The sequence below is a fragment of the Aegilops tauschii genome, chromosome 7 (assembly GCF_002575655.3).
Source record: "Aegilops tauschii subsp. strangulata cultivar AL8/78 chromosome 7, Aet v6.0, whole genome shotgun sequence".
In the NCBI taxonomy this organism is placed as follows: Eukaryota; Viridiplantae; Streptophyta; class Magnoliopsida; order Poales; family Poaceae; genus Aegilops; species Aegilops tauschii.
Window position 1 is genome coordinate 601,418,903 of NC_053041.3, and position 27,619 is coordinate 601,446,521.

The window sequence follows — 27,619 nt, forward strand, 5'->3', positions numbered from 1 at the left end:
ACATGTATAAGAATTAATACTTGCTCATTTTTTATGTATAGTTTAGTTCAAAGCATGTTGTATATTCTCGTCTTTTTATCCAAGTCCGATTCTTTACCGCACAACGTCCAAGTTTGACGAAATCCGATATTCGAATCTACATCCACGTGTTATCCACCCTTCTTTTGAATCTCAAAAATATATGAAATATATCAGCACTATTGTACTTAATCCGCTCCGATTTCACCCCTAGGCATAACATTCCATAACTCCTCTTGCCTTTACATGAAAGCCCTCACATATGGACTGAGTGTCACGCCCAATATGCGATACTATCCTAAAGAGACTCGAAGGTCCCAACAAGGATAGAACCGCATATTGAAACGCTTTTGCAAGGTGGATATCATTACATCAACATTACATAATATATGGGGATACATACAAGGCATACAAATGCCGCAAGAATACAACAATACATCATACATAAGATCAACATCCGGCTACGGATGAAACACAAACCGAAGCTCAAACGACATCCACCCTGCTAGCCCAGGCTGCCGACCTGGAACCTATCCCCTGATCGAAGAAGAAGCAGAAGAGAACTCCAAAAACAGGTAAACATCGCTCTCGCATCATGATCATCGCAAAACCTGTACCTGCAACTGGTGTTGTAGTAAACTGTGAGCCACGAGGACCCAGCAATTCCATTACCATGGGTATCAAGACTAGCAAAGCTTAATGGGAAAGGAATGGATAAGGTGGTGAGGTTGCAGCAGCGTCTAAGCAATGTATGGTGGCTAACTTACGCAAATGAGAGCGAGAAGAGAAGCAAAGGAACGGTCATGAAACTAACAATGATCAAGAAGTGATCCTGAACTCCTACTTACGTCAAACATAACCCAGAAACCGTGTTCACTTCCCGAACTCCGCCGAGAAGAGACCATCATGGCTACACACGCGGTTGATGCGTTTTAGTTAAGTCAAGTGTCAAGTTCTCTACAACCGGATATTAACAAATTCCCATCTGCCACATAACCGCGGGCACGGCTTTCGAAAGATAATACCCTGCAGGGGTGTCCCAACTTAGCCCATTATAAGCTCTCACGGTCAACGAAGGATAAACCTTCTCCCAGGAAGACCCGATCAGTCTCGGAATCCCGGTTTACAAGACATTTCGACAATGGTAAAACAAGACCAGCAAAGCCGCCCGAATGTGCCGACAAATCCCGATAGGAGCTGCACATATCTCGTTCTCGGGGCACACCGGATGAGCAGTCCGTACAACTAAAACCAGACCTCAAGTTTTCCCGAGGTGGCGCTGCAAAGGGCTCTAGTTTGGACCAACACTCAGAGGAGCACTGGCCCGGGGGGGGGGGGTAAATAAAGATGACCCTCGAGAGCGCGACTCCCAAGGGAAAAGGCTAGGTGAGGCAAATGTAAAACCAAGGTTGGGCCTTGCTGGAAGAGTTTTATTCAAAGCGAACTGTCAAGGGGGTCCCATAAATCACCCAACCGCGTGAGGGACGCAAAATCAAGGAACATAACACCGGTATGACGGAAACTAGGGCGGCAAGAGTGGAACAAAACACCAGGCATAAGGCCGAGCCTTCCACCCTTTACCAAGTATATAGATGCATTAATAATATAAGAGATATTGTGATATCTCAACATAAACGTAATCCAACATGGAGCAATCTTCATCTTCACCTGCAACTAGCAACGCTATAAGAGGGGCTGAGCAAAGCGGTAACATAGCCAAACAACGGTTTGCTAGGAAGGGTGACAAAGGTTAGAGGTTCATGGCAATTTGGGAGGCTTGAAGAGCAAGTGAATAGGTAGCGCAGCATAGCGATGGAACGAAGTAACTAGCATAGCAATGATAGTAATGAGATCTAAGGTGACGGTCATCTTGCCTGAAATCCCGCTAGGAAGAAGAACGAATCCATGAAGAAGATGAAGCCACGAAGACGAACGAATCCTCACGATCGCAACGACACGGGAACTATCGAGAAGAAGCACACAACAAGGTAAACACACCACACATGAACAAGGCATGATGCTCAACCAAGTATGATGCATGACAAGGCTATATGAAGCTACTCATGACGAGAGATGATGCATACAAGAACAACACATCAAGGCAAGTTTAAATGAGGCCGGAAACAACATATAACAATTCCGGTAAGTCCTCATATGCAAATTTTGAAATTGGTCCAGAACTGAACAAGCATTAAGTTGAAGTTGTTAAACAGCAAGTTAAAGAGCACCATGATGATCTACACGAAATTCTAGTCAAGTTACATATAAAGTTCATTAGATTCGGAGCTACGGCCTAGAAGATATGAGCAAAACAAGTTAAACATGGCATTGATGCAAAATGCATACAAACATCAAGCAAATACCTCAAAACAAGGATGCAACATGATAATATGAAACTACATGCAAATCTAAGCAAGTTTCATATAGAGCATGCTCGAAACGGAGCAACGGTGCAACACATACACTCCAAACAAGACATAGCAACAATCTGTCCAAAACAGCAACTAGGCATAATGCAAGCATCAAAACAATATGCTACAGCAACTCAACATGAAAACAAAAGGCATGGACATGATGTACAAGTAAAGCATGACAAAACATGAACACTGAGCTATCCCCAGAAATCACTAAAACATGCTCAAAAGGACATAGCAAGATTGCAAATAATAACAGTTCACAGACTTGGTGAAATTACTGGACATGGCAGAAACAGCATCAGGTAGCAATGTTCAGAGCACGAAATGAACAAGCTACAGGAACTTAACATGGAAAAACAAGGCATGGCAGTATTCTAATAAATGCATATGACAAAAGTCCCTTACTGACCATAAGCTAAAAAGGACCCGAAGATATGATGGCAACCATGTAAACATAGCAAGTTTCGTTAACAGGTTTCAGACTTAGCAGAAAACAGAGCATGGCAGAAACAATAATATGAAGGCATATTTGTGAGCTTGATGCACTCATCACAAATCAATACATGACACAAAAAGCATACCTACAGCAAGATGGCATGTTTATGAAGCTATCCATGGTAAGAGCAATTACATAGCATGTATGAATAAACTACAACAACCTTCGCAAAATTGAATAACACGTAAACAATCTGCCAGGAACATTTTATAGCAAAAGTAGAGCAAGATTGAGTCATGCTATGGCACTCCATAATTGCAAACAAGGGCATGGATGGATCAATTACAACAATATCTACAAAACATCCTTACTGAACATCTCCAAAATAAATATGGATCCCTCTGTAGCCACATGGATACATAGAAACAAAATAACAGCAGTCACAGACTTGGTAAAATCACTCTCTGAAATCAGAAACATTACGAAGCCTAGTTTGCATGCTTGTGCTAGTCACCACAGAGATCACAAAAATACATGGCATACACCTCTGTAAAGATGGCATGGCATAAATCAAAACATATGTAGAGCTCATGCTCATAAGATGCACAGATTAAATGCAACAAAAATAACAAATCACCAAGTTCTGATAAGTAACAGCAGTTAACAGCAACTAGCACTCTTGCACCAGAGATTTGGGCATCAAGATGGACTCAAATGAACATGGTTCAATGGAACAAAATGAAGAGCATCACGAGAAGAACATTTTGATATATCACACGCACGAAACGGAGCTATATGAAGAGAGTTATGCCATGATGAAGTATGCAACATAATATGGAATTAGTCGGGACAGGAAAAAACAGAGGGGGAGAGGTCAACCGCTCGGCGTTGACTGCATCGGGATCGGGCGCATGGGCTCGGGGCTCGCCGTGGCTCTCGCCGGAGCTGCTGCTCCCGGTGACCGGCGTGGCGACGGGAGGAGGTGGAGGAGAGGGCGACGAGCGGCGGGGCAGCCGCGGCGACGGCCGGCGGGCTTCGGTGGGCGCGGGCCCGCAGGAACGGCGACGAGGGGCGCCGGCGACCGGGCGGCTGCGCGGCGAGGCGGCGGGGCAGGCCGGTGCGGGACTGCGGGAGGAGGGAGGCGAGGCGCTCGGGCCAGGCGGCGGCGCGGCGGGCTCGCGCGGGCCCAGATGGGCTCCGCGGGCCGCGGCGGCGGGGAGGAGAGAGAGGAGGCGCGGGGTGACGTGGCGCGAGCGCATTCGCCGGGCGCGGCGGCGCAGGCGTCCGGCGGCGGGTCGGACATGTCCGGTGTGGTGAGGGAGGAAATTTAGGGTTTGGACTGCGATTTTGGACGGGGGAGGTGTTTATATAGGTAGAGGGAGCTAGGAGAGTCCAAACAGGGTGCGGTTTTCGCCCACGCGATCGTGATCGAACGACCGAGAGCATGGCGGAGACTTAGAGGGGTTTTGGGGCTGTTTGAAGGGGGGTTTTGCTGCAACACACGAACGGACTTTGCGGTTACCCGGTTAACCGTTGGAGCATCAAACGACCTCCAAATGGCACGAAACTTGACAAGTGGTCTACCGGTGGTATACCAAGGCCACTTGGCAAGCCTCGGTCCATTCCGAGAACGTTCAACGCCCGCTCACGAAAAGAAACAAGAGGGGTGCGCCGGAGGAGGTGGGAGTGCCGGATTCCAAAACAAACAACGGGGAAAATGCTCGGATGCAAGTTTTGAAAAACATGATGATGCAATGCATATGATGACATGGCAAAAAGCAACACGCAAGCAGATGACAAGGCAAGGACGGCGAATAACTCGCAGACACCTGGCGTATCGGATCCGGGGCGTTACACTGAGCTAGTCATAGAATAACACAATGTTCTTATTTAGAAAACTTTGAGTTTACTAAAATCCGTCTTAACATTGATATGTTAGAGAGACCAGCTAACCATGGAAGAGCTCACAATTTTTAGTTCTTGTAATGGTTGCCTTATTCATGATACCCATTCACAAACATATACCACATGTTGGTCACAAACGTATCCTTTTCTTTCTTTTGTGCGGGAAGCGCAAGCCCTTTAGACATAACAAAAATAGTCTCCAAAGGTGTTGCAAAATTAAAGCGTTAAATCATATCCCTCCGCTCCTTTATATAAGGTGTATTTGTTTTTTGAAAAGTCAAACGAGTGCGCGTTTGACTGAGTTTAGAAAAATGTATCAATATCCACAATAAGAAATCTTTATCATTTTATCATCATGATAAGTAATTTCATATTTTGTCTCTTAGGTATTACAGATGTTGTAATTTTATTCTATAATCTTGGTCAAACATTCAAATGGTTGACTTGCACGAAAATCAATACACCTTATATTCTGGAACGGAGGGAGTACTTGGTAATTATGACACATTTGGATTAATTTCAACAATGGTTATGAGCCCAACAGAAAGTGATAAGTCCCATCGATCCTTCTACGATAACATCCATCTACCCCCGCCGCCCTAAGCATAGTCGGCAAGGGTCCGGTCAGTGCCAAGGGACCAATCCACATGATGTCCTAAGACATTGCATTGAAGAAACTTAATGAAGGAAATATGCCCTAGAGGCAATAATAAAGTTGTTATTTATATTTCCTTATATCATGATAAATGTTTATTATTCATGCTAGAATTGTATTAACCGGAAACTTAGTACATGTGTGAATACATAGACAAAACAGAGTGTCCCTAGTATGCCTCTACTTGACTAGCTCGTTAATCAAAGATGGTTAAGTTTCCTGACAATAAACATGTGTTGTCATTTGATGAACGGGATCACATCATTAGAGAATGATGTGATGGACAAGACCCATCCGTTAGCTTAGCATTATGATCGTTTAGTTTTATTGCTATTGCTTTCTTCATGACTTATACATGTTCCTTTGACTATGAGATTATGCAACTCCTGAATACCGGAGGAACATCTTGTGTGCTATCAAACGTCACAACGTAACTGGGTGACTATAAAGATGCTCTACAGGTGTCTCCGAAGGTGTTTGTTGGGTTGGCATAGATCAAGATTAGGATTTGTCACTCCGTGTATCGGAGAGGTATCTCTGGGCCCTCTCGGTAATGCACATCACTATAAGACTTGTAAGCAATGTGACTAATGAGTTAGTTGCGGGATGATGCATTACGGAACGAGTAAAGAGACTTGCTGGTAACGAGATTGAACTAGGTATGATGATACCGACGATCGAATCTCGGGCAAGTAACATACCGATGACAAAGGGAATGACGTATGTTGTTATGCGGTTTGACCGATAAAGATCTTCGTAGAATATGTAGGAACCAATATGAGCATCCAGGTTCCGCTATTGGTTATTGACCGGAGATGTGTCTCGGTCATGTCTACATAGTTCTCGAACCCGTAGGGTCCGTACGCTTAACGTTCGATGACGATTTGTATTATGAGTTGTGTGTTTTGGTGACCGAAGTTTGTTCGGAGTCCCGAATGAGATCACGACATGACGTGGAGTCTCGAAATGGTCGAGAGGTAAAGATTGATATATTGAAAGGTTATATACGGACACCAGAATGGTTCCAAAGAAGTTCGGGGATTTTTCGGAGTACCGGGAGGTTACCGGAACCCCCCGGGAAAGTTAATGGGCCTCATGGGCCATAGTGGAGAGAGGGACGCAGGCCACAGGAGGTGGTGCCCCCCCCCCTACCCAATCCGAATTGGACAAGGGGTGGGGGCGCGTCCCCCATTTCCTTCTCCCTCTCCCCCTCTTTCCCCTTTCCCCTCTCCGTTGGAAGGAAGGGGGGCGAATCCTACTAGGAGTGGAGTCCTAGTAGGACTCCCCCGCCATGGCGCGCCACCCCAAGGGCCGGCCACCTCCTCCTCCCCTCCTTTATATACGGGGGCGGGGGGCACCCCAAAGACACATCAATTGTTCTCTTAGCCGTGTGCGGTGCCCCCTCCACAGTTTACTCCTCCGGTCATAGCGTCGTAGTGCTTAGGCGAAGCCCTGCGCAGATCACATCACCATCACCATGCCGTTGTGCTGACGGAACTCTCTCGAACCTCTGTTGGATCAAGAGTTCGAGGGACGTCATCGAGCTGAACGTGCGCTGAACTCGTAGGTGCCGTACTTTCGGTACTTGGATCGATTGGATCGTGAAGACGTTCGACTACATCAACCGCGTTAACCTAACGCTTCCGCTTTCGGTCTACGAGGGTACGTGGACACACTCTTCCCTCTCATTGCTATGCATCTCCTAGATAGATCTTGCGTGATCGTAGGAATTTTTTTGAAATTGCATGCTATGTTCACCAACACTTAATACCGTGATGACTACGTAGTTCATATTTATACAATTTATACATTTACATTATGAAGCTGCTAAGTTACTTTTGGTGGATATAACTTGTCTTTATATAGTCACTACATGACTATGATTTTACTTCAAGTGAAAGTCTGTAAAGTTCACATGCTATGTCTTCTTGAGAATACTAACTAGTGAAGGTTGCAAGTGCTAAGTGGCAACAAGGTAAATATGCATCTACATTTCTACCATTGATGAATATGTATATGAAATGTATTTGTAATGCATATGAAATGTTCTATTGTATGAAATGTACTTTCTCAGACCGTGAGGGTTGCTGTGCTAGTGTAGTTTCTCAGGAATTGAGCTAGCAAGCAACATTTGCTGGCTTGGGATACATGTCACCACTGACAGGTATCACAGATCCATCTATGATGACATCTTTCATGTCGACTGTATGAGTTTTCACTTATGGGCATATATTAGTCTTCCGTCCATGGTAACACTATTGATGAGCGAACCATAAGTATCCATCCGTAGAGAATGTCATCAATGACGAGCGGACGCTAAACATTTTTATTTCACAAAATTTTGGACTCCGATAACTCCCGAACATTGGGGATTTGTCCATGGAAAATCAAATGTTTTTCTTTTGGCAATTTATATACGCGAGGGATGGTAAATCTAGTTTGGAAGCATGGCAATTTCGCCCTCAGCTTACTTTTTGCCAGAAAATCGCCGTGCTTGTCAATTAAATTTGTCATCGTCATCTCAACTAAAATTGCCATAAAAACGCTCGATTTGCCATGGGCAGATCCCGAACTTTTGGCATTTATCATTTCTGAACTTTTTTTATGTGTGCAAGCTTTTCCGGTGGGAAAACAAAAAAGAAGCTATTTAGCATTTTCTAAACCCATCCTCTGTTAACGTTTTGCCCATTCATCTGAATGAACTAGTAATCGAGTAGACAAACCATAGGGAGAAAGCGAAACGGAAAAAGAAGGCGTCCAAATCCACAGGCGCGACCGCGACCCCGCAACGGCCGGCAGAGGCGACCGCGCCACCGCTTCCCCTTCCCCGCCGCCTTTGCCCGCGCCGCAAGCTTCCTCCTCCTTCCCTCTCACCCGACGCCACCACCTCTCCAGGTCTCCCCCAATCCCGCCCCCGCACGTCCAGATCTTGAGGCGGCACAGGTGAGGCAGCGCAACCCCCTCCGTCTGTGGACTGTGGTGGTGGCGGCGGCGGCGGCGGCGGCGCTCGACCGGCCTGCAGCGGGATGGCGTACGTGGACCACGCCTTCTCCATCACCGACGAGGACGACCTGGTGGGCGGCGCGGCGGGGGACCGGCCGCGCGGCGCGCCGGTCAAGGAGATCGCCTTCGCCGCCGCGCTGCTCGCGTTCGGCGCGCTCGGCGTCGTCGCCGGCCTCGTCATGGCCGCCCACCGCGTCGGCGGCGACCGCTCCCACGGTGAGGCCAACATCCGTCTCTCTGTCTACCTCCGATTAGGATTTGCAGTTGCTTTGTTTGGTGATGAACTGGGGAACTCATGGAGGGAGGGGCTCCTAGCCCTGCACCCTGTTATTTATACTTGCATTTCAGAGAGTATTCATTTGTAATGATTGCCTGAATAAAAATCGAACATCCTGGATCTGGCTGAACTAATTCTGTTTGTCTGTTAGTTTAAGCCAGTCTGTAGATAAGGTATCTTGTTATGCAGAATTGCAGATAGTAGAAAAGAGAGATTCAGACATGTTTGTGCTAATCAATTTTGAGAAACTGGCCAAATGAACTAAAATCTACGAAGATCGCTGTGTGTTGCAGTAATTTGTTAACCCCCTGAGCTGTTTTGGACGTCAGAGTGAACTGAGAAGAAAATCAACCAGAACTCAGGACAAGTATGGGCTGAGAAACCATCAAATATCTTTCTCTTTTGTTGGCTCCACTATGTGTAGCAGTCAAGGATATCTGTTTCATAATTGAAATCGAAGACCATCTCTACCGATTATAAATGCGGAATCATGTACGAACGGAATTGATATTACAAACTTATGCCATGCTTATTGGCACTCAATCCCAGCAGTGTGCCAAAGCCCACATGTAGCAAAGCGTTAGGAAGTTCTGAAGAGGCATTTTTGTTTGTTTCAATCCGTAGATATGTCAAGTCCTTTTGCACAATGTTGGCAAGCGCCTGATGCATACAACTTCACTTTGCAAGGAAGGGCTAATAGCATACGTACTTACGGACGGTTGTTGCAGTTTGAAGATACTTTCAGGGTGCATGAGTGTTTAGTTGTTAGCTTGTTCCAGAGTACCGATCTCTCAATATCTCCAATATCTCTAGCTGTTGATGATGTACGTCTCTGTTTTTCTGGATACAGGGATTTTCTTCACAGTGCTGGGCGTAGTGATGTTCATCCCTGGATTCTACTACACAAGAGTAGCGTATTATGCTTACAAAGGGTACCAGGGCTTCTCTTTTGCCAACATCCCTCCCATCTGAAGCAGCAGTGGCTGAACCTGGTTGGACCGTCTCATCCCTTCCTATAAAAATGTGAACATGTTTTTCTTTTTCTTTAAACCCTTATAGATTGTAGTAGTAGTTGTACATATAACAAACAACTAAAATAATGAGAGACCACGACGATATGGTAGTTTCACCTGATAGCTTGTTAATTGTGTGATTATATATATTGATGAAAGGGCTTCTCTTGTCGATATCACCAAGACAGTTTGTTGTGATGCTGCTCTGTCTATTGGTTCTTCGGACTATTAAACCCAAATAATAAGTGTCACACGTGTGTCACGAAACACTGCGGCCTTATTTTTTCAGATAAGCTTGTCTTGTTTTAGTGGGATATCTATCTAGCAGGAGGACCGTTTCATAAAGTTTATCCATGTTGCTTGCACTCGAGTGTGTACTGGGCTGGGTTGTTTACCGATCAGTAAAATATCGTAACCCAATGTGTTTCTAGAGTTGATAATACAACCAAAGAGAAAAAAAAAGCTGGTATACAACGCGACTCCGAGCCCTTCTCGATTTCTGGGCACATTGCGGCCCCCTCTTCCAGGCATAAATATCGTGCAGATGGCTCCACGATCTGAGTGTTTTTATTTACCGATAACAAAACCTACGGATGTCTCTGCCGCCGACGATGCTGACGTGTTTACCAGACGACCTGATCTCCGAAATACTCTCATGGACGCCGGTGAAGTCCGTCTGCAGATTCCGGTGCTTGTCCAGGGGGTGGCATGCCGTCGTCTCCAGCCCAGCGTTGCATGCCGTCGTTGTCCAGGGGGTGGCATGCCGTCGTCTCCAGCCCAGCGTTCCTCGCCGCGCACAAGTCCCGGGTCGAGCCGCACCTCCTCCTTGCCACCAGCTCCTCGGGCAAGGAGGCCAGCAACGAGGGCCGCGACTTGCGGCTGTTTGACGAGGAAGGCAGTGTCGTGAGAGTGATCAAGAGTGTTGGTGCCCTTTGGACGGTTTGCCATGGCCTTGACGGCCCGGTCTGCGTCACCCGCGATTTTCGTGGTCGTCGTGACGTTTTTGACGTCAATGTGATCAATCCGGCTACCGGGAGTGTTCTAATAATGGCGACCGTTGAGTTGGAGAACCAAGAGTTCTTCCTCTTCAACATTGGTTGTGCCGCCCCGTCTGGCGTGTACAAGGTTGTCCACTTTGATTACAAGTCTTGGAAGGTTCTCACTTTGGGAGATGACGCCAAGTGGAGGCAGACGAGGTCTCCAGCAGCCAAACTGTCTAACTACTATTATCAGAATTTCATGGTCACGGTCAATGGTGTCATGCACTTTCTTTACACGTCACGTAGGTTGCCGCTGTATGAGAATCTTATACTTCGCCTTGATCTCGAGAGCGAAGAATGGAAGGCATCGCTTGAAGGCCCAACAAGGCTAGGTGACCGGTTTCAAAAGCGGGTAACGACGGAAGGTATTGTCAGGCTCAATGACACCCTCTGCTTGGTTCAGCTGGAGGAACATTTTGTTACCAACAATACATGCACAAACCTATGGCTTCTAACTAACTTCGACAAAGGTACCTGGGTCAAAGCATACACGGTCTCCATGACTCCGACCACCGTTTTATATCGGCCTTTGAGGGTGATGCGCGATGGTGGAAAGTTGTTATTCTATGGCTATCATAGGCCCACGAAAACCCGGATGCTACAGGTTTACGATCCCCTTACTGCTACAAGCACACACTTCATGAAGTTTCCGAGAGATTTTCATAGCGATGTTTGTCTTTGCGACTTGAACTTAGAGTGGTTTGTCTGATGTAAGATAATGTTGTTTTTGGCATTTGAACCGAGCTTGTGTAGCCTTGTCTTAAGAGTTCTGTTCGTTAGAGACACAGAGAGTGGAGCTAGAGACGACCCCCTCAGAGGAATATCACTTTGTTCTATCCGAAATCTTGTTGCTAATGCTTTATTTTAGTTTTATCAATCCACTGCAATGTTTTTGATAATAAATAATGTTAATTGTGTGATTATGTTAAGCTACCAGCCTGTTACACACTTGGCTACTGCATGTTGTATAGTAGCCGTGATGTCACCAAGACAGTTTGATGTCCTGCTGCTTGTGTCTGACAGTTGGTTCTTGGGTTCCTTGAACTATTATGAATGTAGCCGTGCTGCCCAGCAGCTTGCCCTGCTTAATTGTGTTATTTAGCATGCGTATATTTCCATCACAGTGTATTGGACCGGTTTGCTTACCGTCGGTATAAAGAGATTGTTCCGGTCACCATCTTTGATTCAGTTTCTCCGTGGTAAATCACCCAATGGATTCCAGACTTCTTTTTTCGTCCGGACATGGAGCGGTAGCTTCCCGGGACGGCCACTTCAGCTGGGGCAGCGCACACAGCAACGACGGCACACGAGCCCGAGCAGCGGCAGCGCACGAGCGCTTGGTGGCGCAGGGATGCAAACAACAGCGACCATCTCCGGCGCGTGGTCGCTCGTAACATTAACCCTAGGTGGTCGGGGGAGAAGGAGATAGAGGACTCACCCTGGTCGCCGGGAGGCGGCGCCGCCGTCGACCACCGAAGCCCTCACCACCTCCTCTGAATCGCTGGCCTTCGTCTCTCAAGCGGCGTCAAGATTTTCACCAGACCGGAACGTCGGTTTCGTGGAGTGCCACGGGGTCCACATCGAAGCCTAACCCTGACGTGCGTGGCCCAGTAAATAAAACGCAGGTAACTCTACAAGCCAACCGAAACGAGCCGTGGCTCCTACTGATTTTGATTTTGGGCAGGGGACTGCCACGACACCAAGGGGAACAAGGACGTGTGCGTGGTCGGGGCCATCAACAACTACACCACCGCAGGATCGCATGAGGCGATGAGGGTTCCCTTGCGCGCCGTCGGTGACGCCGCCGGTTCCCTCTCTCCGTCGGCCGCTCCGGCGGCGGGAGGGAGGGGGAAACTCGAGTCTGTTCGCTAGGTGGGTGTGTGGTAGGGTTAGGGTTGAGGGAGACGCTGCCGAGGCCGTTGCGGTGGTGTCGCGTCGGAATAATTTTCTCCGGGCTCCGTTCGCGGTCAGGCGAGGCTTTTGCCTTCGTCTAGGAGCCATCGGGGTTGGGGATCCCGGATCTCGTCGACGTCGCGGGCTATGGTGGCTGGAGGTCCATCGACACTGGCCGTTTGGGTCCTCAGATGGGCGATGGATGCAGGGAGACGAAGACCCTTCTTCTTCCTTGTTGGTATGATTTGCTGTTGCTGTTCTTCTCCTTCCTCTGCGCTGATGCTGGTGGGAGATCCTGTTTTGTCCGGGCGGATGGCTCGGCCGCGGTGCTGGACCGGTCGGATGACTCGAATTCTCTTCCTTCCGGAAGGGACACTTTTCGCGGTACTCAAAGCCAAAGATGGCGACGACTGTTGCACGTGTGTTGGATTGATGCCCATACCCTCTCAGCGCTGGTGTCAAGAAAGGAGGAAGCAGCGTGACGGCAATTGTACCGTGGTCGAAGATGATGACCTGCTTGCGACTGGTTGCAGATCCTTCTACTGCAGGGTCTTCTTCAGGGATGATGACACAGGGCTTCAGAGATCTTCTTGTGTTATGGTTGTCTTAGAATACTTTAGGTGGCATGGTCCTTTGTGTTTGCGTTTCAGTGTGCTTGTAAGGGTCAACTATTTTGTACTGATTCATGATATAAATGAAAAAAATTCTAAAAAATAAAAACAAAACGAGCCGTGTAGGCAGAAAACAAGACCACCGGCGTGAAACGAAGCAAAACTCAACCTGCAATCTCGCTGAGCGCTCCAATTCATGGAAGCTTAGTAACTTTACTGATACGGCTTCGATTATGAATCCTTCTCGTGGTCGTCCACGGTGTCCGGCTCTCCAACAGTAAATACCGAGTAGATGCCTTGCAAGTTCCAACACGACTACGCACGTCGTTTCTATTCCCTCTGTTTCATAATGTAAGATGATTTTTGACACTATACTAATGCCAAAACAGATTTGCTATGAAATAACTATCTCATATCTAAGTCCAGAGCCATTCGTCTGTCTTTAATATTCGTGCAAAACATGATGGTCTGGTTGCTGCGCTCGCTGGCGGCGCCTTGTCTCGCGTGCAGCCTATGTCCAGGTCGTTGCTTAGTGCACGGTCGGGCCGTTGTTGGGTTGCACAAGTCTGTGCTCCTTTTCTTTTTGCCACAAGTCTGTCCTCCTGAAGGTTGTTGCTAGGGCGAGGTCGTCTTGTTTTTCTATTTTCTTTTCACGAGTATGTGCCATCATTCAGTTCTGGTTGTTCTATTTTTTTTTTCTTCTAAACTCCCATTTGACTTCTAGTATTCGTTTTTTGTTCGTTTTCGTTTTGTTTTTTCTGTTTCATTATTTGTTTTAAATTATGGACAATTTTAAATTCATCATTTTTTGTTTTTATTTTTATTTTTATTTTTATTTTCACCTTTTTTATTTTTTATTCTTCATTTATTCGTTTAAAATTCATGAAATTGTTTTCACTGTCATATGTTCGCTTTAAATTTCATGCAAATCTTGATTGCGGGTTACTTTATCACGCGTGCTCTGTGTCGCGTTGTGTGTTTGGTATCTACTTGTCGACTTTGCTTGCACGTGTATCTTTTGTTGGGCCATTTTCGCGGCGTGGTCTTGGGTCCCATTTCGATCATGTTCGCACAGACTCGATCATGCATGTCGTGTCAACTTGTTCGTTTTTGTGGTGCGTCCTCTTCTCCCGTTTGTTTTGTGTTGTCGTGTTCTCGCATTTATTTTCACATGGGCCCATATATGTCATCGTTTGGGGGGCTTGATTATGAAGCTTATCCCCCATATTCTCACTGACCGACCTTTGACCCCTATTATTTTGCACGTGTGTTTTATTTTTCATCCTAATTATAGATCCACCCTTGACATGCAACTGGCCTGTAGTTTGTTTCATCCTAGTTACAAGTCGATCATTGACTCAAAACTGGGTTCATAGTTTTGTAGTTGTCCCATGTGCAAGTACGCCCTCAACTCGCAACTTGAGTATGCATTTTTTGTTTTTCATTCCAGTTGCAGGTCCATCATTGATGCGCAACTAGGCCTCATCGTAGTTGCAAGTCGACCCTTAACTCACAACTGGTCTCGTAGTTTCGTAGTTGTCCCGGTTGCAAGTCCATCCTTGACTTGCAACCGGGCTCATAGTTGTCCGAGTTGCAAGCGCAGCCTCAACTCGCAACTGATCTCGTAGTTTCCTAGTCGTCCCGGTTGCAAGTCCATCCTTGACTTGCAACTGGGCTCATAGTTGTCCGAGTTGCAAGCGCAGCCTCGACTCGCAAAACCGGCGCATGTGTTTTTATTTTTCATCCCAGTTACAGGTCCATCATTGACATGCAACTGGGCGTGTATATTGTCTCATCCTAGTTACAAATCGACCCTTGACTCGCAACTGGGCTCGTAGTTTCGTAATTGTCCCAGGTGCAAGTCCACCATTGACTCGCAACTGGGCTCATAGTTGTCCGAGTTGCAAGCCCACCCTCGACTCGCAATCGGAGCATGTGTTTTTGTTTTTTATCCCAGTTGCAGGTCCATCATTGACACGCAACTGGGCGTGTATGTTGTCTCATCCTAGTTGCAAGTCGGTCATTGACTCGCAATTGGGTTCGTAGTTTCGTAGTTGTCCCAGGTGCAAGTCCACCGTTGACTTGCAACTGGGCTCATAGTTGTCTGAGTTGCAAGCCCACCCTCGACTCGCAATCGGAGCATGTGTTTTTGTTTTTTATCCCAGTTGCAGGTCCATCATTGACACGCAACTGGGCGTGTATGTTGTCTCATCCTAGTTGCAAGTCGGTCATTGACTCGCAATTGGGTTCGTAGTTTCGTAGTTGTCCCAGGTGCAAGTCCACCGTTGACTTGCAACTGGGCTCATAGTTGTCTGAGTTGCAAGCCCACCCTCGACTCGCAATCGGAGCATGTGTTTTTGTTTTTTATCCCAGTTGCAGGTCCATCATTGACACGCAACTGGGCGTGTATGTTGTCTCATCCTAGTTGCAAGTCGGTCATTGACTCGCAATTGGGTTCGTAGTTTCGTAGTTTTCCCAGGTGCAAGTCCACCGTTGACTTGCAACTGGGCTCATAGTTGTCTGAGTTGCAAGCCCACCCTCGACTCGCAATCGGAGCATGTGTTTTTGTTTTTTATCCCAGTTGCAGGTCCATCATTGACACGCAACTGGGCGTGTATGTTGTCTCATCCTAGTTGCAAGTCGGTCATTGACTCGCAATTGGGTTCGTAGTTTCGTAGTTGTCCCAGGTGCAAGTCCACCGTTGACTTGCAACTGGGCTCATAGTTGTCTGAGTTGCAAGCCCACCCTCGACTCGCAATCGGAGCATGTGTTTTTGTTTTTTATCCCAGTTGCAGGTCCATCATTGACACGCAACTGGGCGTGTATGTTGTCTCATCCTAGTTGCAAGTCGGTCATTGACTCGCAATTGGGTTCGTAGTTTCGTAGTTGTCCCAGGTGCAAGTCCACCGTTGACTTGCAACTGGGCTCATAGTTGTCTGAGTTGCAAGCCCACCCTCGACTCGCAATCGGAGCATGTGTTTTTGTTTTTTATCCCAGTTGCAGGTCCATCATTGACACGCAACTGGGCGTGTATGTTGTCTCATCCTAGTTGCAAGTCGGTCATTGACTCGCAATTGGGTTCGTAGTTTCGTAGTTGTCCCAGGTGCAAGTCCACCGTTGACTTGCAACTGGGCTCATAGTTGTCTGAGTTGCAAGCCCACCCTCGACTCGCAATCGGAGCATGTGTTTTTGTTTTTTATCCCAGTTGCAGGTCCATCATTGACACGCAACTGGGCGTGTATGTTGTCTCATCCTAGTTGCAAGTCGGTCATTGACTCGCAATTGGGTTCGTAGTTTCGTAGTTGTCCCAGGTGCAAGTCCACCGTTGACTTGCAACTGGGCTCATAGTTGTCTGAGTTGCAAGCCCACCCTCGACTCGCAATCGGAGCATGTGTTTTTGTTTTTTATCCCAGTTGCAGGTCCATCATTGACACGCAACTGGGCGTGTATGTTGTCTCATCCTAGTTGCAAGTCGGTCATTGACTCGCAATTGGGTTCGTAGTTTCGTAGTTGTCCCAGGTGCAAGTCCACCGTTGACTTGCAACTGGGCTCATAGTTGTCTGAGTTGCAAGCCCACCCTCGACTCGCAATCGGAGCATGTGTTTTTGTTTTTTATCCCAGTTGCAGGTCCATCATTGACACGCAACTGGGCGTGTATGTTGTCTCATCCTAGTTGCAAGTCGGTCATTGACTCGCAATTGGGTTCGTAGTTTCGTAGTTGTCCCAGGTGCAAGTCCACCGTTGACTTGCAACTGGGCTCATAGTTGTCTGAGTTGCAAGCCCACCCTCGACTCGCAATCGGAGCATGTGTTTTTGTTTTTTATCCCAGTTGCAGGTCCATCATTGACACGCAACTGGGCGTGTAGTTTGTCTCATCCTAGTTGCAAGTCGATCAATGACTCGCAATTGGGTTCGTAGTTTCGTAGTTGTCCCAGGTGCAAGTCCACCGTTGACTTGCAACTGGGCTCATAGTTGTCTGAGTTGCAAGCCCACCCTCGACTCGCAACCGGAGCATGTGTGTTTTTGTTTTTCATCCCAGTTGCACGTCCATCATTGACACGCAACTGGGCGTGTATGTTGTCTCATCCTAGTTGCAAGTCGGTCATTGACTCGCAATTGGGTTCGTAGTTTCGTAGTTGTCCCAGGTGCAAGTCCACCGTTGACTTGCAACTGGGCTCATAGTTGTCTGAGTTGCAAGCCCACCCTCGACTCGCAATCGGAGCATGTGTTTTTGTTTTTTATCCCAGTTGCAGGTCCATCATTGACACGCAACTGGGCGTGTATGTTGTCTCATCCTAGTTGCAAGTCGGTCATTGACTCGCAATTGGGTTCGTAGTTTCGTAGTTGTCCCAGGTGCAAGTCCACCGTTGACTTGCAACTGGGCTCATAGTTGTCTGAGTTGCAAGCCCACCCTCGACTCGCAACCGGAGCATGTGTGTTTTTGTTTTTCATCCCAGTTGCACGTCCATCATTGACACGCAACTGGGCGTGTAGTTTGTCTCATCCTAGTTGCAAGTCGATCAATGACTCGCAACTGGGCTCGCAGTTGTCAGACTTGCGAGCCCACCCTCGACCTGCAACTGGAGCATGTGTTTTTGTTTTTCATCCCAGTTGCAAGTCCACCCTTGACTCGCAACTGGACTCATAGCTTGTTTCGCTCCAGTTGCAAGTCGACCCTTGATGCGCAACTCGCTCAGCCCTACCATTTTTTGTCTCGGTTCCAAGTCCACCATTGACAGGCAACTCGACCTGACCTATTTTTTTCCCTAGTTACAAGTGCACCCTCGGCACAGAACTTGTTAGGAGGGGGGCTTTTTATTTACTTTTTGTGTTTTATGATGATAAAATATCAAACCAACGTATGTTATACGTGTGTTTGGGAGCTATCTTTTGTGGGGGGTCGTTGTTGCATGTTCATCATTAACTTGCAACTTGTTCTCGACCCTCTAACCCAGCTCCACGTCCTTTTTGACACACAAATGTGTCACCTATTTGCAAGTCCATTTTGTACACACATGTTTGATACAGTTTTATGCCAAACAAGAAAAGTAAAATACTTTTATTAGTACTAAAGAAAGAAAGAAATATATGGACCGCCTTTTTTTTCTCCCTCTCCTACGTGACTACCCAACAAATCATTTTTTAATTTGAAAGTTTATCATTATGCATAGGATACACAGGGAAGGAAGCATGTCATCACACCGGTGCGTGCATTAGCTGATCCTTCGATGAGCGTTGCATGTGCATGCATGTCAAAGTACGTACTAGTTCATTTTGTATGACTGAAATGTTCCGAATGTTCAAAATATGTTCCCATTTTCAGAATTTGTTCATAAATTAAAAAACATGTTTCATGGAAAAGTTCACATTTTCAAAAAATGTTCTGGAATTTCCGAAAAGGTTCTCAATTAAAAAAATATGTTCGTGTTTTTTGGGGAACTGTTGGTGTTTAAGAAAATATTCAAAATTTTAAAAATTGATTGCATTCTAAAAAACTTTCCGAGATTTCAATTTTTTTGTGTTTTTAAAAAATGTTTGGAATTACAAATAGTGTTCACATTTTTTACAGAAATATTCTGCACTTATAAATTGTTCCCAGTTTTTTATAAAAGTTCAAAAAGGTTTCAATCTGACGCGTAGTGAGTTCTTAAATATTCGCGCTGATCAATTATCACGAACATCCATTTGTTCTAGTGGCTAGAAGTAACCTTAAGTAGTTGGAGCTTTGGAGTTCGATTCCTTCTTAACTGCCTTTATCTTGCAAACTTTTCTCCTTTTTTTCTGAGACGAAACAACGCACTTAGGGATTTTTCCCGTGTGCTACAAACCAACAGACTAGCTGTGTACCGGCCCAGTCGTAAAAATGTGAGCTTGTTTCGCACTTAAGTAGACGCACTTAGCTTGCTTAGCACCAACGGGAGAAACTTGGCTCGACAAACATCAAACAAAAAAACAACGAACCAGCACCCTCAAAAAAAAACAGCACTAGAAAATTGTCAATGAAAAGGCCACAAACAGGATGTGACATCATATTAGATGTCTCACATCTAGATGTTATATATACAGACCCATGTTAAAAAAAGACGGAGGGAGTAGTTTCCACCATCCCGTGGCGCTCACGATGCTGCCGTCGTTACCAGATGATGTGATCTCCGAGATACTCGGGAAAGAGTCGTAACCCAATTGGCCTTCAGACTTGCCCACGATTGTTTTTTTTTTTTTTTTTGGCTTTCAGGCTTGGTATACACCGCGGTGCTGCGGCAGCTTTGAATCCGAATCCTTTGCGATGTCTATATATGTTCATCCTGGCCGGGTCTCCAAGCTTAAATATCGAGCAGATGGCTACACGAGGCATCGACCAATCCCAAAACCTACGACCGTTTCTGCCATGGCGTCGCCAGCGATGCTGCCGTCGTTACCAGACGACTTGATCTCCGAAATACTCTCATGGCTGCCGGTGAAGTCCGCGTGCAGATTCTGCTGCGTATCCAGGGGTTGGCACGCCCTCATCTCCGGGCCGGCGTTCGTCGCCACGCACAGGTCCCGCACCGACCCGCAGCTTCTCCTCCTCGCCACCAGCTACCACCACAAGGAAGACGGCCGCAGAAGCTACGACCTACAATTGCTGGACGTGGATGGTAAGGTGGTGCGAGTGAACAAGAGTGTAGGCGCCTTTCACACCACCTGCTACGGTCGTGACGACGCCCCAGTCTGTGTCACCTTCGGTTACTGTGAGCCTCGGGGCCGTTTTGTGGCCAAAGTGATCAATCCGGCGACCGGAAGTTTGCTCATGTCTTAAAACTTATGTTTGTCGTGGGGCTTGGAAGAAGGTGAAGAATGAAGACGCGAAGAGAAGAGCCAGAGATGGCTATTTCAAACGAATTTGATGTAACTAACTTTGTTTCGAGACCTTTTCTTTTTTCAGTTTGTTCAATCCATTTTATCATCTTTGTTTACTAAAATACAGTCAGTTTTTATCACCGATTACTCTAACACCTGGTTTCTCTTGCCTGATATCACCAAGACAGTCTATTGTCATTCTGCTCTGTCTTTATTGGTTCCTGGATTTTTGAAACTATGTACTCCCTCCGATCCAATTACTTGTATTCGATTTGGCTAGATTTACACATGCATCCGTACATATACAATTCTAACACATGCATCCGTACCTAGCCTGACACACTGTGGTTTAGATTCGTGACGTGCAACTATCTTGACCTAGAATGGAAGGTATTCACCTTAGAAGACGACACCAGGTGGAGGCAGTCGGGGTCTCTCACAACCACATGGACGACCAACCATTACCATTGCCGGCACCCAGCTGTCACTATCAATGGTGTCATGCACTTTCTTTACGTGTCGTTCAGACCGGCTGAGGGCGAAGACTACATACTCCGCTTTAATCTAGAGAGTAAGGAATGGAAGGCGTCGATCAAAGGCCCATGGTCAAGCTAAATGACCTTCCATTCTATTTGTTTTGTGGCCTTGTCCTAATTTGTCGGAGGCTTGGGGAAAAGGTAAAGATGCGGAGAGCACTCATTGTTGCTTGTGTTTTGTTTCAATTTGTGTAACTAGTGGAGCTACAGACATCTGGTTCTAAGAAATTTTGTGTAACTTTGTTTTTCTCGAAGTTCTTTGATGCTTGTGCTTTCTTTCAATTTGTTCCATCTGATTTATTGTCCTTGTTTAAGAAATGAAACTCAATTTGTCAGTGATCACTCAATTTCATTTCTTTTTCATCGGCATCCCAAAGGGGAGTCGTGTTCCATTATTTATCATAACAAAACGAGAGCTCGTAATCCGTTAGCCCACCCAGGTCTTGGCACAAGTGTTCGCCCTTTTCTAGATGTATTTCAGGTTTTTCGGTGATATTCATTCAGGGGACGGTGGCATATCCGGGATTGAACCAAACTTTTGCCTTTTTTTGTAACATGTGGCACTTATAACTACCCAAAAATGCCTCGTCACATTCCAAAAGAATATACATCATAGCATTGCAAAAAATACCCTATGCAAAAACATACTCTGTCCATTCCATAATTTAGTGCACATAAATAAATTTTATGAGAAGTCAAATAAAATAAACTTTGATCAAGTTTATTGAGAAAACTTAAAAAAAGACATCCAGATCTCTTATAAAAGTTCATCAAAAGTACGAAGCATCCTAAACGTAATAAAAATTACATCGAGATACTTAGACTACCAAACGACCAATACTACCGCCAGAACGAGGCGTCGATGTATGGATGTCGCCGCTACCCTACCAGAGCTGGTCTGACCTTGTTGATGATAGTTAGGAAGTCTTCCTGCACGTGCCCTTAAGGACCACACCATAACTCCGGCCGCACATGGACGGCGAGAAATCCTAACCTGACAGCCCCAAGGAGACTGCAGAAATTTACACCAGAGCTTTGTCGATTCCGTCCATATGGATGAACTCGAGGAGGACCAAAGCCCGAAAGACCAACTTGACGAAGAAGCGCTGCCATCTGCCCAAACGCCGCCCCGCGAGGAATAAAACCCCTAACCTAATCTACTAGCCAGAGAAGAGGCACCGAGATTCTCTTCCCCGACGCCGGTCGCTAGAGCGACATGCATAGTGGAGCCGAATGCACAGGCTCACTGGTGGTGCTTGGAGGGGAGTTATAAACCCTACCCACGGTGAGAACAACACCCATCGCTCTTTCTATCTAGCCCCGATTCACTATTGACCGGTGAGCTCGGATGGGGGAGGGTTCCCCCCTGTAGGACCGTTGATCAGTTGGCGTAATCTGTCCCTGCACCCCGTTGTTTACGTAATTTTCATTTCTGAGAGAGTATAAGCTATTTGTTTCTAATTGGCCTGAATAAAAATGAAAATCCTAGAGTTCTCCATGTTTGGCTGAACTAATTGTGTTTGTTCGTCAGTTTAAGCCATTATGTAGATAAGGTATTTAGTTATGCAGAATTGCAGATCATAGAAAAGATGGATTTAGACATTTAAGTGCTAATAAACTTCAAGAAAGTGGCCAAATGGACCAAAATCAACGGAGAAAATGAATCGCTGTGTGTTGTCCTAATTTGTCAATTCCACGAGCTGTTTTCGACGCCAGACTGAACTGAGAAGAAAATCAATCAGAACTCAGCAAATACAGGCTGAGAAACCATCAAATGTCTTTCTGTTGCGTTGGCTCCACTATGTGCAGTCCTTGCCCATCTCGCACCCGGGTGTACTGGACACGTTTGTTCACCAACCAGTGGGAAGAGATCCTAACCCAATGGGCTCCCAGCGTTGGTACACAAATAAGACGACTGCAGCTGCGGCTACGAATCCGAATCCTTTTCGACGCTTGGGTTCAATGCTCAAGCATTTGGCTAGAGGAGTCTTCGACCAAATCACAAAGCCCTCTGCCATCACGTCGCGGATGGTGCTGCCTTTATTACCAGAAGATGTGATCTCTGAAATACTCTCATGGGTGCCGGTGAAGTCAGCATGCAGATTCCGGTGCGTGTCGACGGGATGGAACGCCCTCATCTCCGGGCCGGCGTTCCTCGCCGTGCACGGGTCCCACGCCGACCCGCAGCTCCTCCTCGCCACCAGCTCCCGCCGCAAGGAAGCCAACGGCAAAAGTTACGACCTACTGTTGATGGACACAGATGGCAAAGTTGTGCGAGTGATCAAGAGCGTAGGTGCCCTTGAAACGGTATGCTCCGGACCTGACGGCCCAGTCTGTGTCACCGTCGATTTTAACCTTTCCAATGGCATTGTTGCCGTCAACCTGATCAATCCGGCGACTGGGAGCGTGATGACGATGACCGCAGAGTTATGCGATAGAGTGGACTTCACCTTCAATATTGGTTGTGCCGTCCCATTCGGCACGTACAAGTTGGTCCACCTCATGGGCAACGGTCCTCACAAGGCTTGGATGGTTCTGACCTTGAAAGATGCCGCCACCAAGTGGAGGCAGGTGCCGTCTCCCTCAACCACACTGCCGAGCCTCTATTACCGGACAGTCACGGTCAATGGTGTTATGCACTTTCTTTCGACGTCCTTAGCGTACGAGGACTGTATAGTCCGTCTTGATCTCAAGAGTGAGGAATGGAAGGCGTCACTGAAAGGCCCAACTGGACTAGGTGGCGAGTTACAAAAGGAAGTGTTGGGAAGACGTATTTTCACGCCCAATGACATCCTATGTTTGGTTCAGATGGAGAAAGACTTGGCTAACAATATATCCACAAACCTCTGGCTTCTTACTGATTCTGTCAAAGGTATCTGGGCCAAGGCATACACTCTCTCAACGACAAGCATCGATATAGTATGGAAAAATGTATCTGGGCCAAGTGTCCAGAGTGAAGATTGGTATGGAAAATATATTCATATAGTGTTATTGTGTCCTAGTATTAAATATGCTCTTAGCAAGTTACAATCAGATAATAGATTCAGTGAAAATCAAAAACTCATGTTGATTACATGCCAATGAAAGGAATAAATAAGGTAAACATGTATCTTTAAGGCGCTAATCATAGTAGAATTTGTCATGGTATTGTTATTGGCAAATTAGATTTAGATGCTTGGACTTCTAGTAAATTTAGAGTTCATTGAACTACTTAGTCACACAGCACAAGATTATGAATGAAACAATAACATGGCACTGTTCATCTGGCTGGGCAAACACAAGAATGAGAAATTATTGTTACAACCACTATCACAAAAGCATGTATTACCAGAAGATAACCCCACAAACCAAAAGTAAGGAGGAGACTGAGCAGTTACCTGAATCACAGTCGAAGGAGAGGTGGAGGTGGTTGCGGCAAGGTGAACTCAATGCCATCGCATGGGGGAGAACTGCTGCTAGATGCTCATCGACAAGTCATGGAGTTCCGCACATACAAGAACCCTAGGAATGAAATAACCAATGAATAAAAATTACAGCTAAATCGGCACTTCACGGCTAAATCCACTAGAAGGGTGACACTGATTATTGTAAGACAATCACAAGAAGCACATAGGTTGCCCTGTTGGCATCACATAACATCACAGATCAAGAATTCACGTTGTTTTAGGCCCCAATAAAGCACCGATACATCAGGATTTATCATCTAACAGTGACCATTTGCATGCAAGAGATCATTTGCAGAAAAAAGCAGCACTTGGTGAAAAGAGACCATAGTCAACAACAAGACATTTGTCCAATGTTCAGCAAGTGCTACATGGAAAATGAAGGAATTAAATATGCTATTTGGCAAGTTACAATCAGATGATAGACTTAGTGAAAATCTAATATTCCTGCTAATTACATGCCAATAGAAGGAATAAATAAGGTAAGACCAATCTTTAAGTTGCCATTCATTCTAAAATGTGCCGTAGTATGATTCTTGGCAAATTAGAATTGCATGTTTGGACTATATCTGTACTTCCAGTAATGTAGAGCACATTGAACTGCTTAGTTATGCAACAAAAAATCATGAACAAAAAAAACAGGGCAGTGTTCAAATGGGTGGACAAACACCACAGATAGACATTATTGCTGCAACCACTATCACAAAAGCTATGCATGGGCAGAAGATAACCCCACAAACCAAACCCTACGCTACAAATCGCCATGGCTCGAACACTAGGATCACAGCCCGGCCTCAGAAGTCAGAACAATAGCTAGGCACCAAAGAACATTGGGTAAAGTAGGGAGGAGACCGAGTAGTTACCTGGAGGAGAGGCGGTGGTGGCGCAGTTAACTCACTGCCATCGCCTGGGGAGAGAACAGCTGCTAGATGCTCATAAACAAGTCATGGAGTTCTGCACCTAGGAATCAAATAATCATATCACTATTAAATAAAAATTATAGCTAAATGAGCACTTCATGGCTAAATCCACTTGAACAGTAACACTGATTATTGTACTCCCTCCCATTTAAATTAATTGACACAAGTCTAGTATATAAGTTGTACTAGAGCTGCGTCAAATAATTTGAATCAGAGGGAGTATGAAAAATCACAAGAAGCACAAAGGTTGCATCACATAACATCACAGATCAATAATTCATATTGCTTGGCCCCAATGAAGCACCCATACATCTGGATTGATCATCTAACAGTGAACATTAGCATGCAAGAGACCATTTGTAGTAAAAGGCAACACTTGGTGAAAAGAGACCATAATCAACAGCAAGACATTTACCCAATGTTTAGCAAGTGTTTCAGAGATTTCATACTTTGGCAACTAAACACACATTCTCAATTGAACTTATCAGTGTGCAGTGTGGAACTTCTATGGAAGGTTTCATGTGTGCAGGTCACATAACTCAAGCCATGTGGAACTCTTACCACCACTAGATGGCCGTGGGCGTGCAGAGTATAAGAGAAAGCCGATGATAGCAACCGAGGTGGCTTACCTATGCCAGAGACGCCGCGGGGAAAGCGTCGGAGTGAGCTTTCTCTAAGCCAGCCATCCATGAACGAAGCTATAAAACAAATGAGAAGTTTAATAACCTAGCATTCCAGAAACTTTCCCCTGGATTACTGACAAAACAAGAAAAAGGTAGCTGGTTTGGAGAGAGGGCAGCAGGAGGCAGTACCCATGGAAATCAAGGATCGCAAGAGACATACAACCCGCAGGAGGCAGTACCCATAGAAATCAAGGATCGCAGGAGGCAGTACCCATGGAAATCAAGGATCGCAAGAGAGGGCAGCAGGAGGCAGTACCCATGAATTGCTACCCGACAGCCTGCATCAAGGATCGCAAGAGACATACAAGGTCAAAACTATAAGCAAACAAAAGAAGCGGCCTTTGTTGCATATACGCACCCGCAGCCCGGCCATGGTTGTGCTTCAGTGCTTTTAGAGGAGGACGCAAAGCTGCAGATAGATGCTCCTGTCAGGCACCTACCTACCTTGTCTGAAAACTCTCTTGCGGCTGCTGTTCTGGCTCTGAATCCAATCCTACTTCTCACTCAAGCAGTCAGGACCCTGACCTGACTGGATGTACTTCACCGGGTATAGCGCACCATCAAGGTCTGAAAAAGAAATAAGCATATCATGTACTTGATTTGTACTCGAGCAAGATGGCGTGAGATTGAAATCAGCCTGAGAGGGTGAGGGAGGTAGCAAGGTGGGAGGGCACTGGTCCTCGCCTTACTTGCTGCCCTCATGGCCCAGGCCGGTTCCCAACGACATGCCTCGGACAGGGCATACTGCGACGCCAAACAATGTCCCACGCCAGATGCGGCTCCTTTCGGTCGCACAACAGAGGAGACGAGGAGGGGTCTCAGGGCGAGCATCCGGCAGGCAGTACCCATGGAAACCATTGTAGTCGAATTGCTAACCGACCTGACGGCCTGCGTCAATAATGACAAGTGGCATACATGGTCAGACTAGAGACAAACAAACAAAAAAGAAAGGGACTTTACTGCCTAATTAAATCATATGCACCTGCAGCCAGGCCATGGTGCTGCTTGAGTGCTTGCAGAGGATGACGGTGAGCTATCGTTGACGCCGAGCTTCTGGCCATATATAATCTGGACCACCGGACAGTGAATTAGTCAAAATCCAGCATACACAAACAGCAGGCCATCTCTTTGTGCATAAACGTGGGAGATGTAAATACTTTTCCATTTATGCGTTTCACTGTTTACTGTACGCCTCCATCGATCAGGCACCTGCCTGCCTACCTTGCCTGAAACTGAAAATGAAAACTCTGCTGCCGCTGTTGTTGTTGATCTGAATCCATACAAATCCTACTTATCAATCGATCAGTCAGTACCCTGACGGGATGTTCTTCACCGGGTACAGCGTACTGTCAAGGTCTGAAATGTTTTTTAAGCATATCATGTACAGGATTTGTACACGAGCAAAACGGATGACCCAGCCTTGCACACACACACACACACACACACACACACACACACACACACAGAGAGAGAGAGAGAGAGAGAGAGAGAGAGAGAGAGACGTACTGAAGAGGGAGGACGATGGTCCTCGCCGTGGTCGCTGCTGCTCCGTCCGGCCGCACAACGGAGGAATCTCGGGGCGAGGATCCAGCGCCACGCCGGTGACCCAACAGGGCTAGGGTTCGATGCCTCCTCCATGGATGCGTGGAGGTGGAGATCGAGGTAGATCGGCCGCCGTCGTCGCTGGGTTGAGAAGGAGCGGCGCGGCCGGGGATGGGCAGAGAAGAGGAGGATGGGTGCGGTGGCGATGGCGGCTGGCTGTGCCTGTGGGTGGTGACAAGGGAAGAAAGGCTTTGATTTGGGCTGAGTGCGATGCGGGGAAGGAGGAGTTGACGCGATGGGCCTTTTTTCCGGTTGGTTTGTTGGCTCCCTAATTTTCCTTTTAATTTCGATTTGATTGAACGCCATTCAAGCCAAGGGCGCCAACTC

General features: G+C 46.5%; 1 protein-coding gene and 1 long non-coding RNA gene across 3 annotated transcripts; one reads left to right on the plus strand and one right to left on the minus strand.

Moving 5' to 3' along the window:
- Positions 1–27,521, minus strand: LOC141027846 (uncharacterized). Of its 2 annotated transcripts, none has more exons than XR_012189822.1 (9): positions 27,197–27,521; positions 26,673–26,758; positions 26,375–26,578; positions 26,049–26,257; positions 25,820–25,968; positions 25,637–25,705; positions 24,951–25,047; positions 24,022–24,145; positions 1–641 (listed from the first exon to the last, which is right to left on the minus strand). It is a non-coding gene; the product is annotated as an uncharacterized lncRNA (long non-coding RNA). The 2 variants fall into 2 exon arrangements; XR_012189821.1 differs by lacking the exon at positions 1–641 and adding an exon at positions 1,883–1,981.
- LOC109780340 (uncharacterized) lies at positions 8,110–9,900 on the plus strand. The gene is made up of 2 exons (XM_020338935.4): positions 8,110–8,650; positions 9,562–9,900. The coding sequence occupies exons 1-2, from the start codon at positions 8,458–8,460 to the stop codon at positions 9,681–9,683; spliced, it is 315 nt and encodes a 104-aa protein (XP_020194524.1). The 5' UTR covers positions 8,110–8,457; the 3' UTR covers positions 9,684–9,900.
- Positions 27,522–27,619: the final 98 nt, after the last annotated feature.